This window comes from Prinia subflava, chromosome 6, assembly GCF_021018805.1.
Source record: "Prinia subflava isolate CZ2003 ecotype Zambia chromosome 6, Cam_Psub_1.2, whole genome shotgun sequence".
Lineage (NCBI taxonomy): Eukaryota > Metazoa > Chordata > Aves > Passeriformes > Cisticolidae > Prinia > Prinia subflava.
This window is the reverse complement of record NC_086252.1, coordinates 15,963,958-15,980,475: the sequence shown is the minus strand read 5'-3', so window position 1 is coordinate 15,980,475 and position 16,518 is coordinate 15,963,958. Positions and strand designations below refer to the sequence as shown.

At 38.6% G+C, this 16,518-nt stretch overlaps 1 protein-coding gene across 4 annotated transcripts in view; it reads right to left on the bottom strand.

Moving 5' to 3' along the window:
* The window catches only part of ZNF385B (zinc finger protein 385B), a 153,677-nt gene that overhangs the window by 42,557 nt on the left and 94,602 nt on the right, over positions 1 to 16,518 (bottom strand). For all 4 annotated transcript variants that reach the window (XM_063400418.1, XM_063400420.1, XM_063400421.1 and 1 more), the window contains one exon: positions 11,821 to 11,951. In XM_063400418.1, coding sequence (XP_063256488.1) covers positions 11,821 to 11,951 — 131 coding nt within the window. The remainder of the gene's footprint in view (positions 1 to 11,820; positions 11,952 to 16,518) is intronic.

The following is a 16,518-nucleotide window of genomic DNA, read 5'->3' as shown; positions in this document are numbered from 1 at the left end:
TTGTTGAAAGGGTTATCTAACATTGCAACTTTGCCCAGGGAAGTGGTGGAGTCTCCGTCCCTGGAGATATTTAGAGACGTGTACATGTGGCACTGAGGGATACGGTTCAGTTGTGAACCTGCCACTGCTGCATTAACAGCTGAACACAAAGATCTTAAGGGTCCCTTCCAACATCAATCACTCTGTGATGCAAACAACCTTCTTTTCTTGCAGGAAAGCCATCAATATTCCCTGTGCATCAACTCTGCTTGAGTAGCACAGAGTGTCTCCAGAGATGTATTTCTGTAGCATGAGCCTGCAGCTCTCTAAACACCACCTCCCTACACCTCTGTTCCTGTGCTCTTCACAACATTTTGGGGATTCTTAAAACACAGGCAGATGTAAATGACCAATAACCAAACCAGGAGTGACTCAGATTCTCAACAGCTGATTTGGAGATGTGTGCAAATACTTAATTGAAAAAGAATAATTACATTACAACATTATAAAGTTTTTTTTTTTTACTGCAGTCCTGTGGTCTAACTGAGGGTTGCTTTAATCACTTCTTTTTTTAAAGGAGGCTCTCTCAATACACATAACACATTTGCACAGAGTGTGAAATCTGGATCTCAGGGAAATGAAGCCCAACCATTCTCCAGTTACAGAAAGTCCATGATTTTACTTTTTCTTTTTAAAATGCTGAGTAGATGTTTCCCCAAGTGCAGTAAAACACTAAGAAAGAATCCACCCGCTAAGAAAGAATTCAGAGCACAGGGACTAGCATCTCCCTTTCCTTACACATGATTCCTAAAATACAACAACAACATGAATGCAACTTCTGAAGGCAAATCTCTCTGAATGCAACTTCTCACTGTGTTTGTCTGTCCCCTCAATTTGGCAGCAAGCTCCAACTTCCCTGAGTAAAACCGTGGCTGTGACATTTGCAACCTCCACACACTAGTACTAGTCAGTGTAATCAGCTAGGAAGCATCTTAAAACAAACCAAAAATCTTGCTGTAATTCACTTGTTAACATCAGATACTACAGCTATCTGTGAAGAGTTGCTGAAATGGGAGTGAGTACCAAAAAGTAAAAAAGGAAAGAGACGCCTTTGATATTTACAATTCTACTTCATTTTTAGTACAAGACAACTAAAAGGACACCCAGAGCTGGAAACAACTTTCATATCTTAAAAGTATTAGAAATACTAATAAATTCAACTTCCTCATTCTCCTTTTATATTAAGGTTCAGCTAATTGTGCTTTTGCAAATTCCACATTATTTCTTTTAACAGAGTTGCAGGGCTATATCCCTGGACTTCAGAGACCTATTTTCCATCTCCAGCTCCTAGAAGCTAAATTTTCCTCCCTATGTTTTTATATCCAGTCCTGCGGTATAATGCAGAGCCTCTGTGCTACCCTCTTGCATGTTCCCCCTTTAAAACAAAGTTTGTCTGGAAAAATGAAAAATATGCTGATTCTCTGTGTGCCTGTATTCACAATCACACAGAATACTCAATGTGATGTCTGAAGTGATTTACAGATTTGAGTTAGGCCAGAGGGAACCATTACATCTGATTTCCCAAATATTTATGACATAATTTCATTCACCGAAAAGGTTCAGCCCTTCCTATTACAAAGTCCAATAATTTGTGGTCAACCAGAGCCTAAATTTTAGGGAAAAAAACCCATCCAAACAGCCTGATTTGAAAGTTTCCAAACAAGTTAATTTATATCACTGTGGAAGCAATACTTTCTGAGTTATTGTAAGTCCCTCAATCTAGTTGTGCTTCTCTATTAAAGGTCACTCAAACCTCAAATGCCGGCTGAACAGGGCAGGCACTCATACACTGCAATCTTAACCTTCCCTTTGATAAACCCAACTCCTTAAGCTGCTCACAATGAAAACCTTGATTCATTTGCTAGCTTTTCTCCAACTCTTTTTGAGTTTTTCAATATGCCACTGAAGCTCAGGTACTAAAAGTCAGAACACATGCTCAAATACACTTTCTCTCTTTAACTACCTAATTTCATACTTTCTGTTTTAACAAGAAATGCATTCATCATCTTTCCTCAGCATCGACTTGAGAAGCAGAGCCCTAAATCTTTACTGTACATTTTCCCTTCTGTGTGCTAGCACAAGTAATTTCACCATTGTACATGCTTCTCTCTCTTAGGATGTTTCCTGACCCAGCCTCCTAGAGGGCTAAAACAGCACCACACTGGGAATTTTATGTTCAAGCAGTGACTGCTTCCAGTAAGTTTTGCACCCAGGAATTTGTAAACCATTGTCAGGCCAAGATCAGGAGGCGACTGATGAATCCCAGTATTCTCAGTAGTCTCCCCAGTAGAATTTTCTTTCTCCTAACCCAGTTCTGAAATCATGGGTTAGACCAACATTAGCAAAAGGAACAACTGAAACAAAATCAAGGATTTTCTAATATTTTGCTTTTCTGGCCTCCTCTGTCATTGCACTACTCTGCCTACACCAAGCAACTAATATTAAAAATCAAAATCAAAAATAAACAAACTCTCAACTCTTCCCACCTCTCTCTTCTTTCCATATAATGTGACATGATTAAGCACAGAGGTCAAAATGTAACTGAGAAAATACATTTAAAGTATTTTTTACTGTTATTTTTCAGTGTTGTGAATATTTCCTCTGCCCTTCCTTCCTTTCACGCTTGTATATTTATTGCATGTTAAATTCAATTTCTAGGTTAGAAAATCATAATCAGGATAGTCTTAAATTTTCAGAGTTTTCTAAAAATTAAATACCACTGCTGTTTGCTGGTTTAGAAATATTTGTGTAAAAGAATATGAAAATGTAATATTAGATTCCTATAGAAGTACTTGATTCAAAGAAAAAATTGATGAGACACCACAGAAAAAAACCCTTCTAAATCTGGTCTTTGCTTCTTCTAGGGCTTATTCTCAAGCAAGGATATAAATACATTAAAGGATTGAGTTTGTTATGAGAACACCAAAAATAGATTTAACCTTTATGGTAAAAATTGTCAAATTTTCTGCTCCAGACAAGATGAGAGACTTTTATGGGTGAAATAAAGAACAGAAAGCTGCTGAGAATGTTCTAGGATAAAAGAGAATTTCCCCACCAAACAAATGGAGAATAAGTTTAAAAAGAAGTATCTGTGGCTCAGTGTTTTTTGTTATATGAAAGTTAACCAGCTTTAAGTATTGGGCATGTTCTGTTTTAATCCATCCAGATTATTGCTCTACCACTGTGCAATACTTGGCATCTGTAAAATGAACTGCTGGGACCATGATAGGCCAAACCTGAGATAAAGAGTAAAGTCCAAATCCAATGGTTAAAAGCTAAAGCTCAAGACAGTTTTCTTTCCCTCTGTGGCTATGCTGGCTCACAGTTTTAACTGTACATGAGTCATTTCACTTGAGCTTTATATTGCTTATTTGTAAAATGGAGATAAAAATATTTGCAACCCCATAAAAAAAGCTGAAAGGTCTAAATTAGATGTTAAAATCATCTGATATAGGGTGTTATATAACTATTTTTATTATTAAATCTGCTGTTATTCAGAGAACTCAGCTGTGTTCAGCTAAACAAAAAAAAATTACTGTCTTGCCTTCAGATGCAGCAAAAAATAAAAACATACTGTAGTTTTGAGACTTGCTGAAAAGCAAACCAACATGCTCTGAGAGCAAAACTATTCTTGTTACAATATGTATTACCAACTGGCAGCAAAACGATATAAATAGGTAAAATAGTATGAAAAAGTACCTTTCAGAAAAATCCTGCCTAAAGATTCAAGCCTAAGAGTTTGTACTGAAAAAAGGAGCTTAGCACATGGGGCAAACAAGATTCCTGATTTTTCCTTTCATCTTTGAGATGATCCTTAGCTATGACCCTTTTCTACTTAAAAGTCTGCTCTAAGTTTTGATGAGTTTTCCTGCTCCCAGGCTGCTCCAGAACACCAAAACACAAAAATGAATGGTATTGCATTAGGTACACTTGAATTGCCACTACAGTTCTGAACTATGCTGAGAGGTTAAGGACAAATTCACAGCTTTTGATGAATTCTCTGAACAGGAGAGAATAAAGACATGCAGTCTTCTGAAATGAATTAATATCATTACTTTTCACATACTGAAAAGAAACACTAATAAGAGGATAAAATTTATGTGTATGTAGAAACTTGAATATGAATGTAAAAAATGACTAAATATAAGTGAGAAGCAAATCAGAACTGAGAATTGCCTAACTATTTTCACAGCTGCCTGGTTCTTTTCACTGTATATAAGAAATAAGGCCTTTTTTACTTCAAAATTAATAATGATATTTCTGATTTGGGTTTGTTTTTCTTGTTTTTGTTTCAGGTTTCTTATCAACAACATACACTACACAAACTTCAAAATGCTTTTGATTAAAAAGCACTGTATTTAGATATGAATCTTTAAAGGATTCTTCTAATTGAGGTTGTTCTGAAACTTAATGTAGTATCAAAGACTGTTGGTTTGAGTTTTTTCTTTATGTTTGGTGGGGATCTTTTTTCTTTAAATTTAAGTAAATGAGAAACAAAGCCAGGTAGAAACCTGTCTTGTCTAACCAATACACGGGCAAGAAATGAGTTCCTCTTTCCCCAGTGGGGGGAAGCAGCTGGAGCTCATGGTGAAAATGGACAGACTGAACACAGAGAAGGCTGATCTGAAAGGCACAGCTCTTCACATCAGCCTTGCTCTGTTCCTTGAAAGGAGCTGGTCAGTGCTCCAACCTGGCTGGTGCTGGTTTCTAGGCATGCAAAGGAAAGACAAGTTGCACAGTGCAGCTTTAAATTTCCATTCGGGACCTTCCCATTGCCATGAAATTGACTGTGTTTAGATTAAAAGACTACAAGTACACCCCCATTCCAAAGGAATGAGTATGACAAGAATTAAATTTTAGCTACATTTTTATAATATATTAACTAATAATTATTGCAGCAATTTTCAGTTTCGCACTGAACCATGGGACAAAGGTCTAAGGCAGGGCAGGAAAGCTCACTGTGTACAGCCAGGACACTGCAAAAGCAGCCACTCCATCAGACATATGGAGAATTACTTTTCTCTAAAGCTGCTCTAGACTTTGCTTAGAACTTGTAGAACTTAGGTTTATAATTAGGAACTAGCAAAGTCTTTGTAAGCAGAGTGGTAAAACATATGCTACTTGTCTTAAACTACAATTCTGTGACTGCTTGCTTTGAGGGGAGATGTTTTAATCACATTCTATTTGCAAAATACCCTTCAGTTACCTAACGCCTAAAATATTTATTATTAACAGCCCTCTCCCTTTAAAAATTCTCCTTGTATCAGGAACATACTACTAACTTGAGAAGAAAGTAAGTCAATGCAGATAAAGGCTTCTGAGCTTTCCCGTGCTGACTAGTAAAAGAAACAAATATTGCTGAAATGTTAGAAAGAGTAACTCCAAGCTTTCTGTTATGAAAGATATAAAACACATAGCCAAGGTCCAGATTTGCTGGAGGACTCAGAATCTGTACACAGAAACTGTATTGCTTTAAAGAATCAGAATGGCCTAATTACTTTTATATGCAATAATGGATTTAATGCAGCAATTTAGGAACCATTTTTCAAAATCCACGTGGTGGGTGCCAGATTCCTGCAAAAGGGGAAGGGGAAGGCTGCACCTGGTGACTTGTGTTCTTCACCAGTGCATGTCAGTGCACTTTCTCTCTAAAGATAGGGTTCCCATCTGGCTGCTGATCTGGAAACTGAGAGAAGGAAGCTCATCCATTCATTTCCTCTTCAAAAAAATAAAAAACAATAGGAAAAAAATCTGTAAAATAATTAATTTTTGATGAGATTCTCCCTTAAAGCCTGACTATATTATTTTAATAAACACTTTTTCCCCCTTGTAATTATATGTATGATATACTAGAAGATGAGGCAAGAAAGTGCTTATTTAGGCTCATGAATTTTAGAGAGCTGCTCTTAGAGAGATTCCTGACAGGAACGAGGGAACCTGCATCTTTCTGTTAAAATACCAGAAACCAAAAAATCTGTCAAAAATCAATGGAAAACCTCCTGCTTTTGGCAGTTTTTTCCCATACCTATCATACTTAATGTATCTTACCAGGTGTTTTCTTCAAGCTCAGAGGTTTTTGAAAGTTTCTGGAAAAGATTCAGGTATTTAGTAGGAAAAAATATACCAACTTCAATAAACATTTTTCAGGGCTTCCAGAGGTGAAGAAGAAATTTTCCAAAAACTCCTACCACAGCTGAAAGAGTTCTCTGCTGCTATGCCTCAAAGCCATAGGAAGACAAAGAGGGGTTCCTGATTGGGTAAAAAATGCCTAAGGGTACAAAGAAAAGGGAGTACAGAAAATGGAGAAAATGATGACATGGAGAGTAAAGGGGTTCTGTAGTCAGGTACTTGGACAAGAGAGCAAAGATTAGCCACAGAACAGAGGTCTGTGCTGATAGGATCTGGGCTTTATTGTGTGGTCCCTGAACTTCTACTTTCCTCACTTGCATCTCAGAAAATACCTATTATTTTTTAATCCCTTAATAAATGGCAATAGGGTAACTCCTCATGTTGTGAATTGGATGATTCTGGCTATGACTTGAAAAATGTGGACTTTTATATCTGTAACAACTAAAAGTGAAGTAGAAATATTTTTAAGTTTTCAAAAGAAAAACAGAAGTCAAAACTGAAGTCCTTGTGTCCTTGCATGACTACAAAGGGTATAAGAGGTTTGTAAGAAAAACATCATTTCTTAATTAAAGAAACCCCAACCAACAAAAATACTCAAGAAAAATATCTAGCTACCCTGCAAAACACCACTCCTTAGTCAATTGCTTAAATTTCCTTTCTGTGTGGTTAATGAAAATAAAGTACAGCTCTTGAAAAAATTTCACCTCCTCTCTGGAGTCAGAGAGGAGCAGAAAAGGTCACTTCCCTCCAGCACTCCATAAAAGGGAAAAGGGGAAATCAGAGCCCAGGGCCAGGGTGCCAGGATAAAAGGGCGGTAGATAACAGGCTGGCAACATCCAGTTGGCTGCATTTGTAATCTGTTCCTGCCATAGACAATCCTGTGCTGCAAAGCGGACTTTGGCACTGCAGCAGGGTGTTCAGTGGCTGAATGCAGACCCTGCTAAGGAAAGAGAAAGCTCCCAAGCCTCTGCCCTGCCAAAAAGGTAGAAGAGGCTCTTGGCGCAGAAGGGCGAGTGAAGCTGGTGGTGCGGGTATCCTGTGCTCTTATCTGCTGAACTCAGCTTCTGCCTTGGTGATTACTGGGCCCTTCAAATGAGAAAGAGATAGGCAGCAAATAAAAATGTGAGCAATAATTGAAAATGCAGAAAAAGAAAGAGAAAATCAGTTCCTCCCAGTAGCTGTCTTGGGGATAGGCCAGGGATACTTAGACCAGGCATGGCTAATGTTGGAGAAGAGTCAGAAATTTCTGACTAAGGTACTAGTCAGCTCCTCTTCCCTTCCTGTAGCACATTCCAGCTGGCTCACCTTCACTGGCAGATGTAAAATATCTCTGGTCCACTTTTCAAGGGGACTGAGAGAACTCTAATATAAAGAATCAGCATAAAGCTACTTGAAGAGAAATAAGACACTGAAGCAATAACTAGGCCACATTAACCCATGTGTCCTCTAAAACATGAAGGGTATGAACCAGCATTTAGGAACAAATCATGGGCTAGTTAGATGCAAAATGTTTCACTAATGTGAAAGCTACAAGAGATGCTCTAATCTTTGATTACCCTTGAGGCCATAACAAACTCAGAAAGAAGCATATGAATTGCTGATTATTTTCTATGATGATAGAATCTGAGAAGCTGCTGATAATGTTTTTCTGCAGACTGACAGGTCCCTGACTGTACCACTTCAACTAAATGTGAGTCTTGTAGTGCTGCTCTCATTTTAGGAAAAGGCAGAATGTCTTGGAGTTTGGAGCTTTTTTGGGGAGGGGAGTACACAACCTTTATATAGGGAGATCTCTTCACTCTTCTGAGTGATCAAGACCAGTAATCTTGAGTTTGCAAGATAAATCCTGGCTTTCAGCCACTTTAGCACATGTACCATGATGTGATCTCAAAGTATCCTTTCAACATTCAGTACACAAGATGGATGGCAGGAGATAAAGAACTAGGGAGGTTTACAGAAAGAATGCTACAGAAGGTAAAGCTGTGTGGTGGAAGCCAGCCAGTGTAAAATTCAAGATTATGTTATAATAAACACACAATGGGGATCACACTAAACTTGAGTTCCACTGACTATATACTTGACTTACATATTTTTAAATGTAATCAATATGCAAGTTGTTAACCTGTTAAAGCATCTTTAGAATCATTTTAGTATGCTGAAAAAGAACTCTGCTTAAACAACACCTTCTGGTCCACATCCATCCCAAACTGGAAGTACCAGTTTGGGAAGTTCCTGTAATGATGTTTCCCAATTTTTTATCAACAAGAACATTTTAAGTAATAATAGAGATGATTTGATTCCAGCTCTGCATTTCAGACCGAGGGGTACTGAGCAAGACCCTTTGGAACCTGATGCCAGAGCAAAGGTGATGTCACCTTTGGATGCACTGCTGCAGCATTTCTAAGAGAGGGTTTGTCCTTCATGCAGCAACTCAGGTTCAGACTCTGACAGTGTGATCATGCCTCTGCTGTTCTGACAAAACCTTCTGCTGCTGTGAAACGACCAGGGAAGACAACACCTATTCTGCAATACCTCTCTGCTTGGAATCCTTCATCCTGCCCTTACAAGATCCCCTTCTGGCTGATCTTTTGAAACAGAAAAGTTTTATTCCCCCTACTGAGGAATAAAGATATGTATCCAGAGAGTTTGCACAATCAATCCCCAAGTAATTTTTCCTATATAATAAGTCCTAATGAACAAAGAGAAATTTAATTGGGGCATGAATTGGCAATTACTATACATACATCCACAGCATATTTAGAACTATTAATAATTTAAAGAGAAGCAAAAGGGAGATAGCCTAAACTAAATCACACAATTCCATCAAGAAAGTAAGATATGATAGGGGTAGGCATTTCTTTTACAAAATCAGGATCTGCTCAGTGCTTCAGCTGAAAGAACCCCTTGTGGAGAGAAGCTAGGGATCAAAACACTTCCATAAACAAAATGGGAACACTAATGTTTTATCTGGAGAATCACAGATGTTTTCAGATCTGAAAACTGTCAAAGTTAACTAAATAAGAAAGGGCTTACCCCAGATTTTAAATATCTTTCCATAAATAAAAGACCTTCTTTTGGGAAAAAGCTGTAGGGGGTGTTCCTTTGAAGATGTTTGTAGTTAATACATTTTACCCTGTTTTTCTGCCTTGATGGTTACTGTATTAAGCTCCCATGCAGAAACTTTTCTTTTTTAAGGCCACTGATGTTAAGTTAGGAACCACCTCCTGGCAAGGTTCAGAAAAATGTTTCTGTCTCTGACAGCCATTGAAAATGCAGGTGGATCCAAAGAAGTTTTGTCTCAGACCGTGTCTTTCAGCCACCTTCAGTGAACACATGCAAGCACAATCAGTACCCTAGAAGGGTCCCCTCAGTCCCTTGGAGGACAAAGAGATGAAGGGAACCACACTGGAGGTTTCCCTGTCGGCAGTCCTTGACAAGTCCTCCTATGAATGAAATGCACAAATTTCCTGATTGATCCATAAAGCAAATGATGAGTTTTTGGCTGTTCTAATATTCACTTCCTGCATAGGATAAAAGATCATGGTTCTTTGGATGATACACATGTTATGGATCAATTAGATTTAGGTTCTATAACTCAAAATCATCTCCTGGAAAATTGTTTTAAGCACTTTTACATACTATTGCCACCACTTTGGAATGAAAAAGGAAAAAAAAAAAAGACTACACAAACAAAAACCTGGAAATCTACATTTGCAAGGGTTGTGCTAAGTATGAAGTAAAGGAAGTGCATGACAGCTAGCATTCATTGTGCCTGTCAGTAGATGATCATGAATGATTTAGTTTTCCAATGAGCTTTGAAGTCTATTGTGAAAGACTCTTAATGAAAATCAATATCTGCAAGACAAACGGCAAACCCTGCAAATTAGAAATAGAGAAATACGGAACCACTGTTTCTTAAAATAAAGAGTTTAAACATGCAATGTCTGTGGTGTATAGCAGTATCATTTTATATAATTATCAAGAATTCCAAGGGAGGAAGTAGACACCAAGTTGACAATGTTTGCCAATTACCACAGGCCTAGTTTTTAATAAAACCTACACAAGTTTGGAGAGGAAAGACAGTTGTGAAGGACAAAACCCAGGTAAATACAAACTAGGCAAAACCAGTGTAAATGTAATTAATCTGTCGACTCTGATATTCAGTAATACCACCAGAAAGCAAATAACGGTTGGTTGACTCTAAAACTACATCTCTAAAGAAAAGTTTCTCTGAGTCATAATGAACAGTTCTGTGAAAAAGCTCACCTAGAAAACTGTGCAACTGGAAAACAAACACATCAGTAACAAACAAAGTTTCTGAGACTATTAGGAAGAGGATGGAAAATTAATATGAATTGTGTCATGCCTAGATATGGTAATGACAAACTGCTTCCTGAATGTGGTATTGAGATTTGAGCCTGCTCTTTTAACGTACCTGGTTTTTTTCTCATCTTTCATATCTTTGTGCAAATGCACATCCCCACATCTCCCTGAGAAAGGCACACTTTCCACATACCTGTTCTGCAATGAATTAGTAATGTGTGCTGCTGCTCACACGTTGGGCTGCTGACACACGGGAGCAGCTGGTTCGTGTGTCACCTCCCAGCAGCCCCATCGCAGCGCTGCAGCACCAGGCCTCCAGCAAGGTGCATCTGCACGGCGGGAGGAACAATCATGAGGCTTGTTTTAATTTCAGACAGACGCTTAGTTTGTGAAAGGAAACCCTTGGCAGGGGTTCAGCTGGTGACTGGGTGGTGGTGATGACACTGCTCCCCTTTCCATCCCCCACAGCCACAGTGAGAAGCACAGTGTGCAGCAGTTCAGGTGATGGTCACCTACAAACACACTGCACCTGCTGAATGGGCAGAAATGACTCACAACAGTTTCCTTCCCGTTGCCATGAGCTTAAACATTTACGCTAAAGTGTGATGGCAAACAATTATTTTGATAACATTCATTGCCTTTTTATGAGCTGATAAAGAAGTGAGAAGTTCGGGAGAGAGTATTTTTTTACTTGCTGGTCTGATAAACATGAGGAACCACAGAAGTATTATTTTGGCAATATTCTTTTTGTTTTAAAAAACCTCAAGATGCTTTACGGTAAAACAAAAATAACAGGTTCACCTTTTTTCACATTAGCTGGCTGTGCAGTTTTACACTTAAATGTTGAAATTATACAGAATTAGAATATCCTCCAATTGCTTTCCTGGCTGTATTAGACTCAGCTTGAATCACAGCAGTATAGGATCTAGGTCTTACCTGTCACACCTCTCTTTCCATTAGCCTTTATTTTTTCCTTTTTTACAGCACACTGAAATACACACGTCCAGACAAATGCTGCAAATCATTCTATCACTTCTCAAATCTTTAGCATGGCATAGAGTTGTTTTTTGTAATGTGAAAACACCACCTCAAAAGACCAAGTTAAAAATCAATCAGCCCCTTTCACAGTGAGAAGGCTGGACACCACTCCAAGCCTTTGATAGAGGGGAAAAGCAATGACCACGGTACAGAAAAAAGGGGCTCCCTAGAACTGTGTAAGCAATGTGCTAACACCTTTCTCTAAACGTTTGAAGGCAGCTTCAGTACTGGATATTAGAACCAGATTGGAAAGCATACACTGAAACTAAATGTGGAAACACCTTTACTTACTGTGTTAAAATTTGGGAAGAATCCAACAGCAGAGCTGCTGTCCACAGGGAAGGACATAAAGGGTTTGATATCCAGGGAAGGCTGCATCATCAAGGTAGGTGTGCGCACAAGGGTGGGAAGTGTAGTAGTGCCTGCCAAGAGCAAACAAAACCAGGAATTCATGGTGTTCTCCTTTCTGCAACACACACAGTACAGCTGACACAACTGCCAAGAAAAAAATATACAGGGGATGATGAAAAGGCTCTGCAGGAGTTAATATCATTAAAAGGAACCTATTTACACACAGTACAGATGAGGCAGAACACTTCCCTATGGCCATGGATACTCAGATGCTGAAGAGAAGACATATGGTATATAAATCACACTGGCAGGGCGAATAAATCCTTCCTACAGCTGCAAAATTCTTCTTGTGCCAAAAAGGCCAGGATGGGTCCCCATGAAAGTCAGATGCTTTGGCAATTTATGGTTGCCTACTAGATCAGCCAGTGCAGACAATACATGTATGCTAAAATCCAGAGATTTGTTTCCAAATAATGATCTGCATGTTATTTTTCCCCTCTTCTGACTATCAGGCGCTACACAAACACCATTTCAACTAACGTGTAAAAAATTACCTTTTTAAGGTGCAAGGCATATACTAGAAAACAGTCAACAATTAAATAATCAGCTAGCATATAGATGAACACAATTATTTACATGAAATACTAATTATATTCTAAATTGGGGCTCTCCAAACAAAAGTTTTTTAGAAATTTATATGCTGAATTTTTTTCTGTATACACTTATGAATTATTGCCCAGCTATATCCCAAAGGAATGGGCAGGCACAGACATCCAAATATTCATTTTTAACTAGCTATCTGCTCTATTCACACAATAAGTGTGCCTAGCACAGAACTCCCAGCTACGCCTGTGGGAGCATTTTTTCCCTGAAACCATACAAAATAGATTTCAAATAAAATTTCCCTCACTGAAATATAAAATGGAAAAAAAAAAAAAAAACAAAAATCAAACACCCAAAAAATAAAAAACCAAACCAAAAAGCCCTCTCAGTGTCTCATTTCTGGGTTGAATAAATATTTCAACACTGACAGAAGCAGGTGGTGGAACCTAAGTGTTCCATACCTCTAAAGGAGCATGAGTCACTCTCTGTCTCTCCTACCTGTGTCACAATTTCTCCATAATTACCCCTTCTCCCACTCAGCAGTGGCCAGCAGCTGGGAGCACAACAGGCCTCTAAGGAACTCCCCTTGTCTCCAGCACAGCTTACACAATACCTGAGCTTTTTCTCACAGAAGTCATCTGAACTTTTCTAACCTAGCCAGGAAGGGGACGGGCAGGAGGGAAGGGGAGACGGACTGAGAGGGAGTTAGAAGAGTAAACAAGCAATTTTCCTTCTCCTCTCCCATAAAATGAAATCATTTGTATCCGCCTGCAAAATGCCAGGCAATCCCTATGGGCTGCTTGAGCACCAGTCCTCCATTAAGGGATCTCCCTTTCTGCCTGTTAAAGACACACAAAACTGAAGGCAAAGGAGAGAATTTCCTCCTTTCCCCTGTCCTGCCTCCACAGTCACAATTTCAAGCCCATCTTATGGTATCCAAGAGGAAAGCTAAGTTCAGAAGCCAGATGGGGCTGCATGGATTTTTTGGATGACCAAACACTTATAACTAGCCCTGAGCTCAAATTTTGTTGATGCTGGAGAGACAGTCATTTTGATCCCAGCTGCAGCACAGTAAACATTATATTATGGTCTAGCAGATGAATAGCAGGCTGTAATCTATTCTCTGTTTCTTCTATAGGACAAGTATGATTATTGCACAAAGATGGGTCAATGACAGCTATGCAGAGAGAATGTTTTATACCATCCCCACAGAGCTGCACAACTTGAAAGGAAAAATATGCTTGAGGAACTTTCCCAGAATATTTTGTCCCTTCTTCTATCCCAATACTTTCATAAATGTCAGGTTTGTTCCTGCATAAGCCTATGAGACTAATTGACAGCTCTGCCTAATTATCTGTAAGTCAAAGCTTATTCAATTGGAGTCACAAATGTCAGAAAGCTAAAGGCTAACATGTCTATAGTTTCTTATTCATATCCACAATGGAGAAGATGAATCAATAGGAAAGCAGCGTGCCAGAGAATTCATCCAAAGAAAGTATCTTCAACTGCAAAAATTATGATTATTTCTACTAGCTGGTTCTGAAACAGATTTACATAATTTGGATTTCAGAGTTGCATTCAAACAGGAAGTATGTTGTACTCAATTACCTAAAGGGCCATCATCAATCTAACTTCTGCAAGTTTCTCTTTGAAGTTCATAAGCAATTAAAGATCCATGAAGTTAAAGAAGACCTGTCCTCTCTTTACAGAGACATGCTTCAATGAAGCTGTGGTTACATATTTTAACTCAATTTTAAAGAAAAAATCCAGAATAGACTTAAATTGTGACTGACATTTGAAATCAAAATTACTTTTCTGATACTGTCCTTATTCAATATATAGAAAGCATTTGACATAAAATCTTTAAAAATTAAAAACCAATTAGCATCCTCCTGAAAAAAATGCAACCTTCCTTGTACTCCTTGGCTGAATCACAGAAGCTTTCATGTGAAAAAGACATCTGAAATCTCTCTCTAGTTTTGCAGTCCATGGTGTTTCTGCTGCCAGAATAATTTATAACCAGGAGACTAGAATACATTGGGAGTCCACACAGAAAAAAAAAATATACACCTACTGGACTGATTAGTGAAGGCATTAATCATAAGAAAAGTGTTCTTTTTTTTTGCCAATTTACTACTTCAACAATTGCCAGTCAAGTGTCGATAACCCTGTTGGACTGAAGTTTGGCTTTCAGACCTATCTCTGAAAGCCTCTGAAGGAATTATAAGGTAAAGGTGTCCTAAATTACAAGTAGTAGCACTTCATGACAAAATCATCAAATCAAATGCAATAGGGCAGTTTTACCCTGGCATTGCTCCCAATGGTCAAACAGAATCTCACACTACTCCACCAAATCTTTAACCAGACCTGAACTAAGCAGGAATACTGGCACAAAAAAACGTCACTGACAAGCTGCATTATCTTCATAATTTTAACAAATGCTTATAATTTCATTAGCATTTTAACGATAAAGACAACTTACCATGTCAAACACGGATTGTTTTAAACTACCTGTAAATTTTTGGAATAAATATAACTGTTCTTTCATGTAAAGGCATTTGCTTATTTCAGCTTCATACTTGTTAAACAATATTTTATAACTTCTATTTTGACTCCCACAGGAGTTATCTATGTACTGGGAATGTAAGCTGTGGACAGACTTTGCAAAAGGCACTGATCCTCGCTGGTCCCTTTTACCCTTGTTGAAGAGGAGGAAAAGAGGTTTTCAGATGACCCAAAATTCGAACTTTTTCTTCTTCCTACACATATTTATCTGAACAAACAAGTCCCTGTGTAACAAGGGCTGCTCCTCTTTAGCCATGTCCACATGGCTTTGCATACACTGCAATGCACTGGGACACTGATGTTTCTACAGAAGTTAAGAATGTTTGTAATCTTTACCCAAATTCAGTTGGCCTCTAACAAATAAGGTGCAATGGATTAAGCAGTGCAAGTGATATTTTTTGGGGAGCAATTAGAAAGTCTTGTATCTGTCACTCCTGTGGCAAGACACATCCCCAGGGCCGGTGAAACAAGCTTTAGCCTGTTGCCAGCAAGGGGACAAGCGACACAGGGACTTGAAGAATCTCCACCAACAACCCCCCCCTGCTTTTCCAGCCTCAACAGAAAAACCATAGAATTCCAGACTAGCAAGACTGCAGTTTTGGCAGAGGGAATCACAGTAGCTTTGGTGATGGTAAACAGTCACTGCTCCTCTTCTTCAAATAAAAGTGGTGCCAAGCTCAGTCAAATCTAAGCGCACAACTTCACCCTCTGGATCTCCTGAAAACTATGTGGCACTACTACTTCTGTGATTTTCTCACCACGTGCTTTCTTTGTCACTGAAAAACACAAAAACAATGTAATGCCTGCTCACTAATTCTTCAGTTTTGGGTCATTATTAGACCATTATACAAAAAAACTGCAAAAAACCAAAAAACAATTCCATCACAAAACATACTCATATCAAATGCATTTTGTGAATTATTTCAGCTTATTTAAAGAAATTAATTATGTTTCAGACTTGAAAGCATTCTCTTCCAACATCTTCTTTAAAGGCAACTATGGAGAAATCTGATGCCATACTCATCTCTCTTTTTGTCCTGTTACCCAAAGTTTTTACAGTATTTTAATCCTCCCATCAAAGGAAGCAAGCCACACTCAGAGCAAGAGCAGTGGAAGAGAAACTGAAGCACTCTCAGAACTGAATGAAAGTATTTGGGTGACAAATTTCTGTCACAAATTTCACACAGGACAAGCTACATCCACCTCATTGAGATATTCCTACCCACCACTACTGAGGTGCATTACACTGCCAGTTTTCAGTTATGGACACGCTGTGCTGCCTTTTTCCTCCCTGAACTGTCTGACCATTTTCAGCCATGAGGAACCTTTACTTTCTACAGAAATGTTGAGTAGTCTTTTCTGGCCCCAGAACAGTAGCAATGGAACTGGTGTGCTGGATCAGTTCTGGGCTTTCCCCTCCCTCCACCTCTGCAGAACTAAGTTTTTGAGACCCTGCTTGAGCCAGCAGTA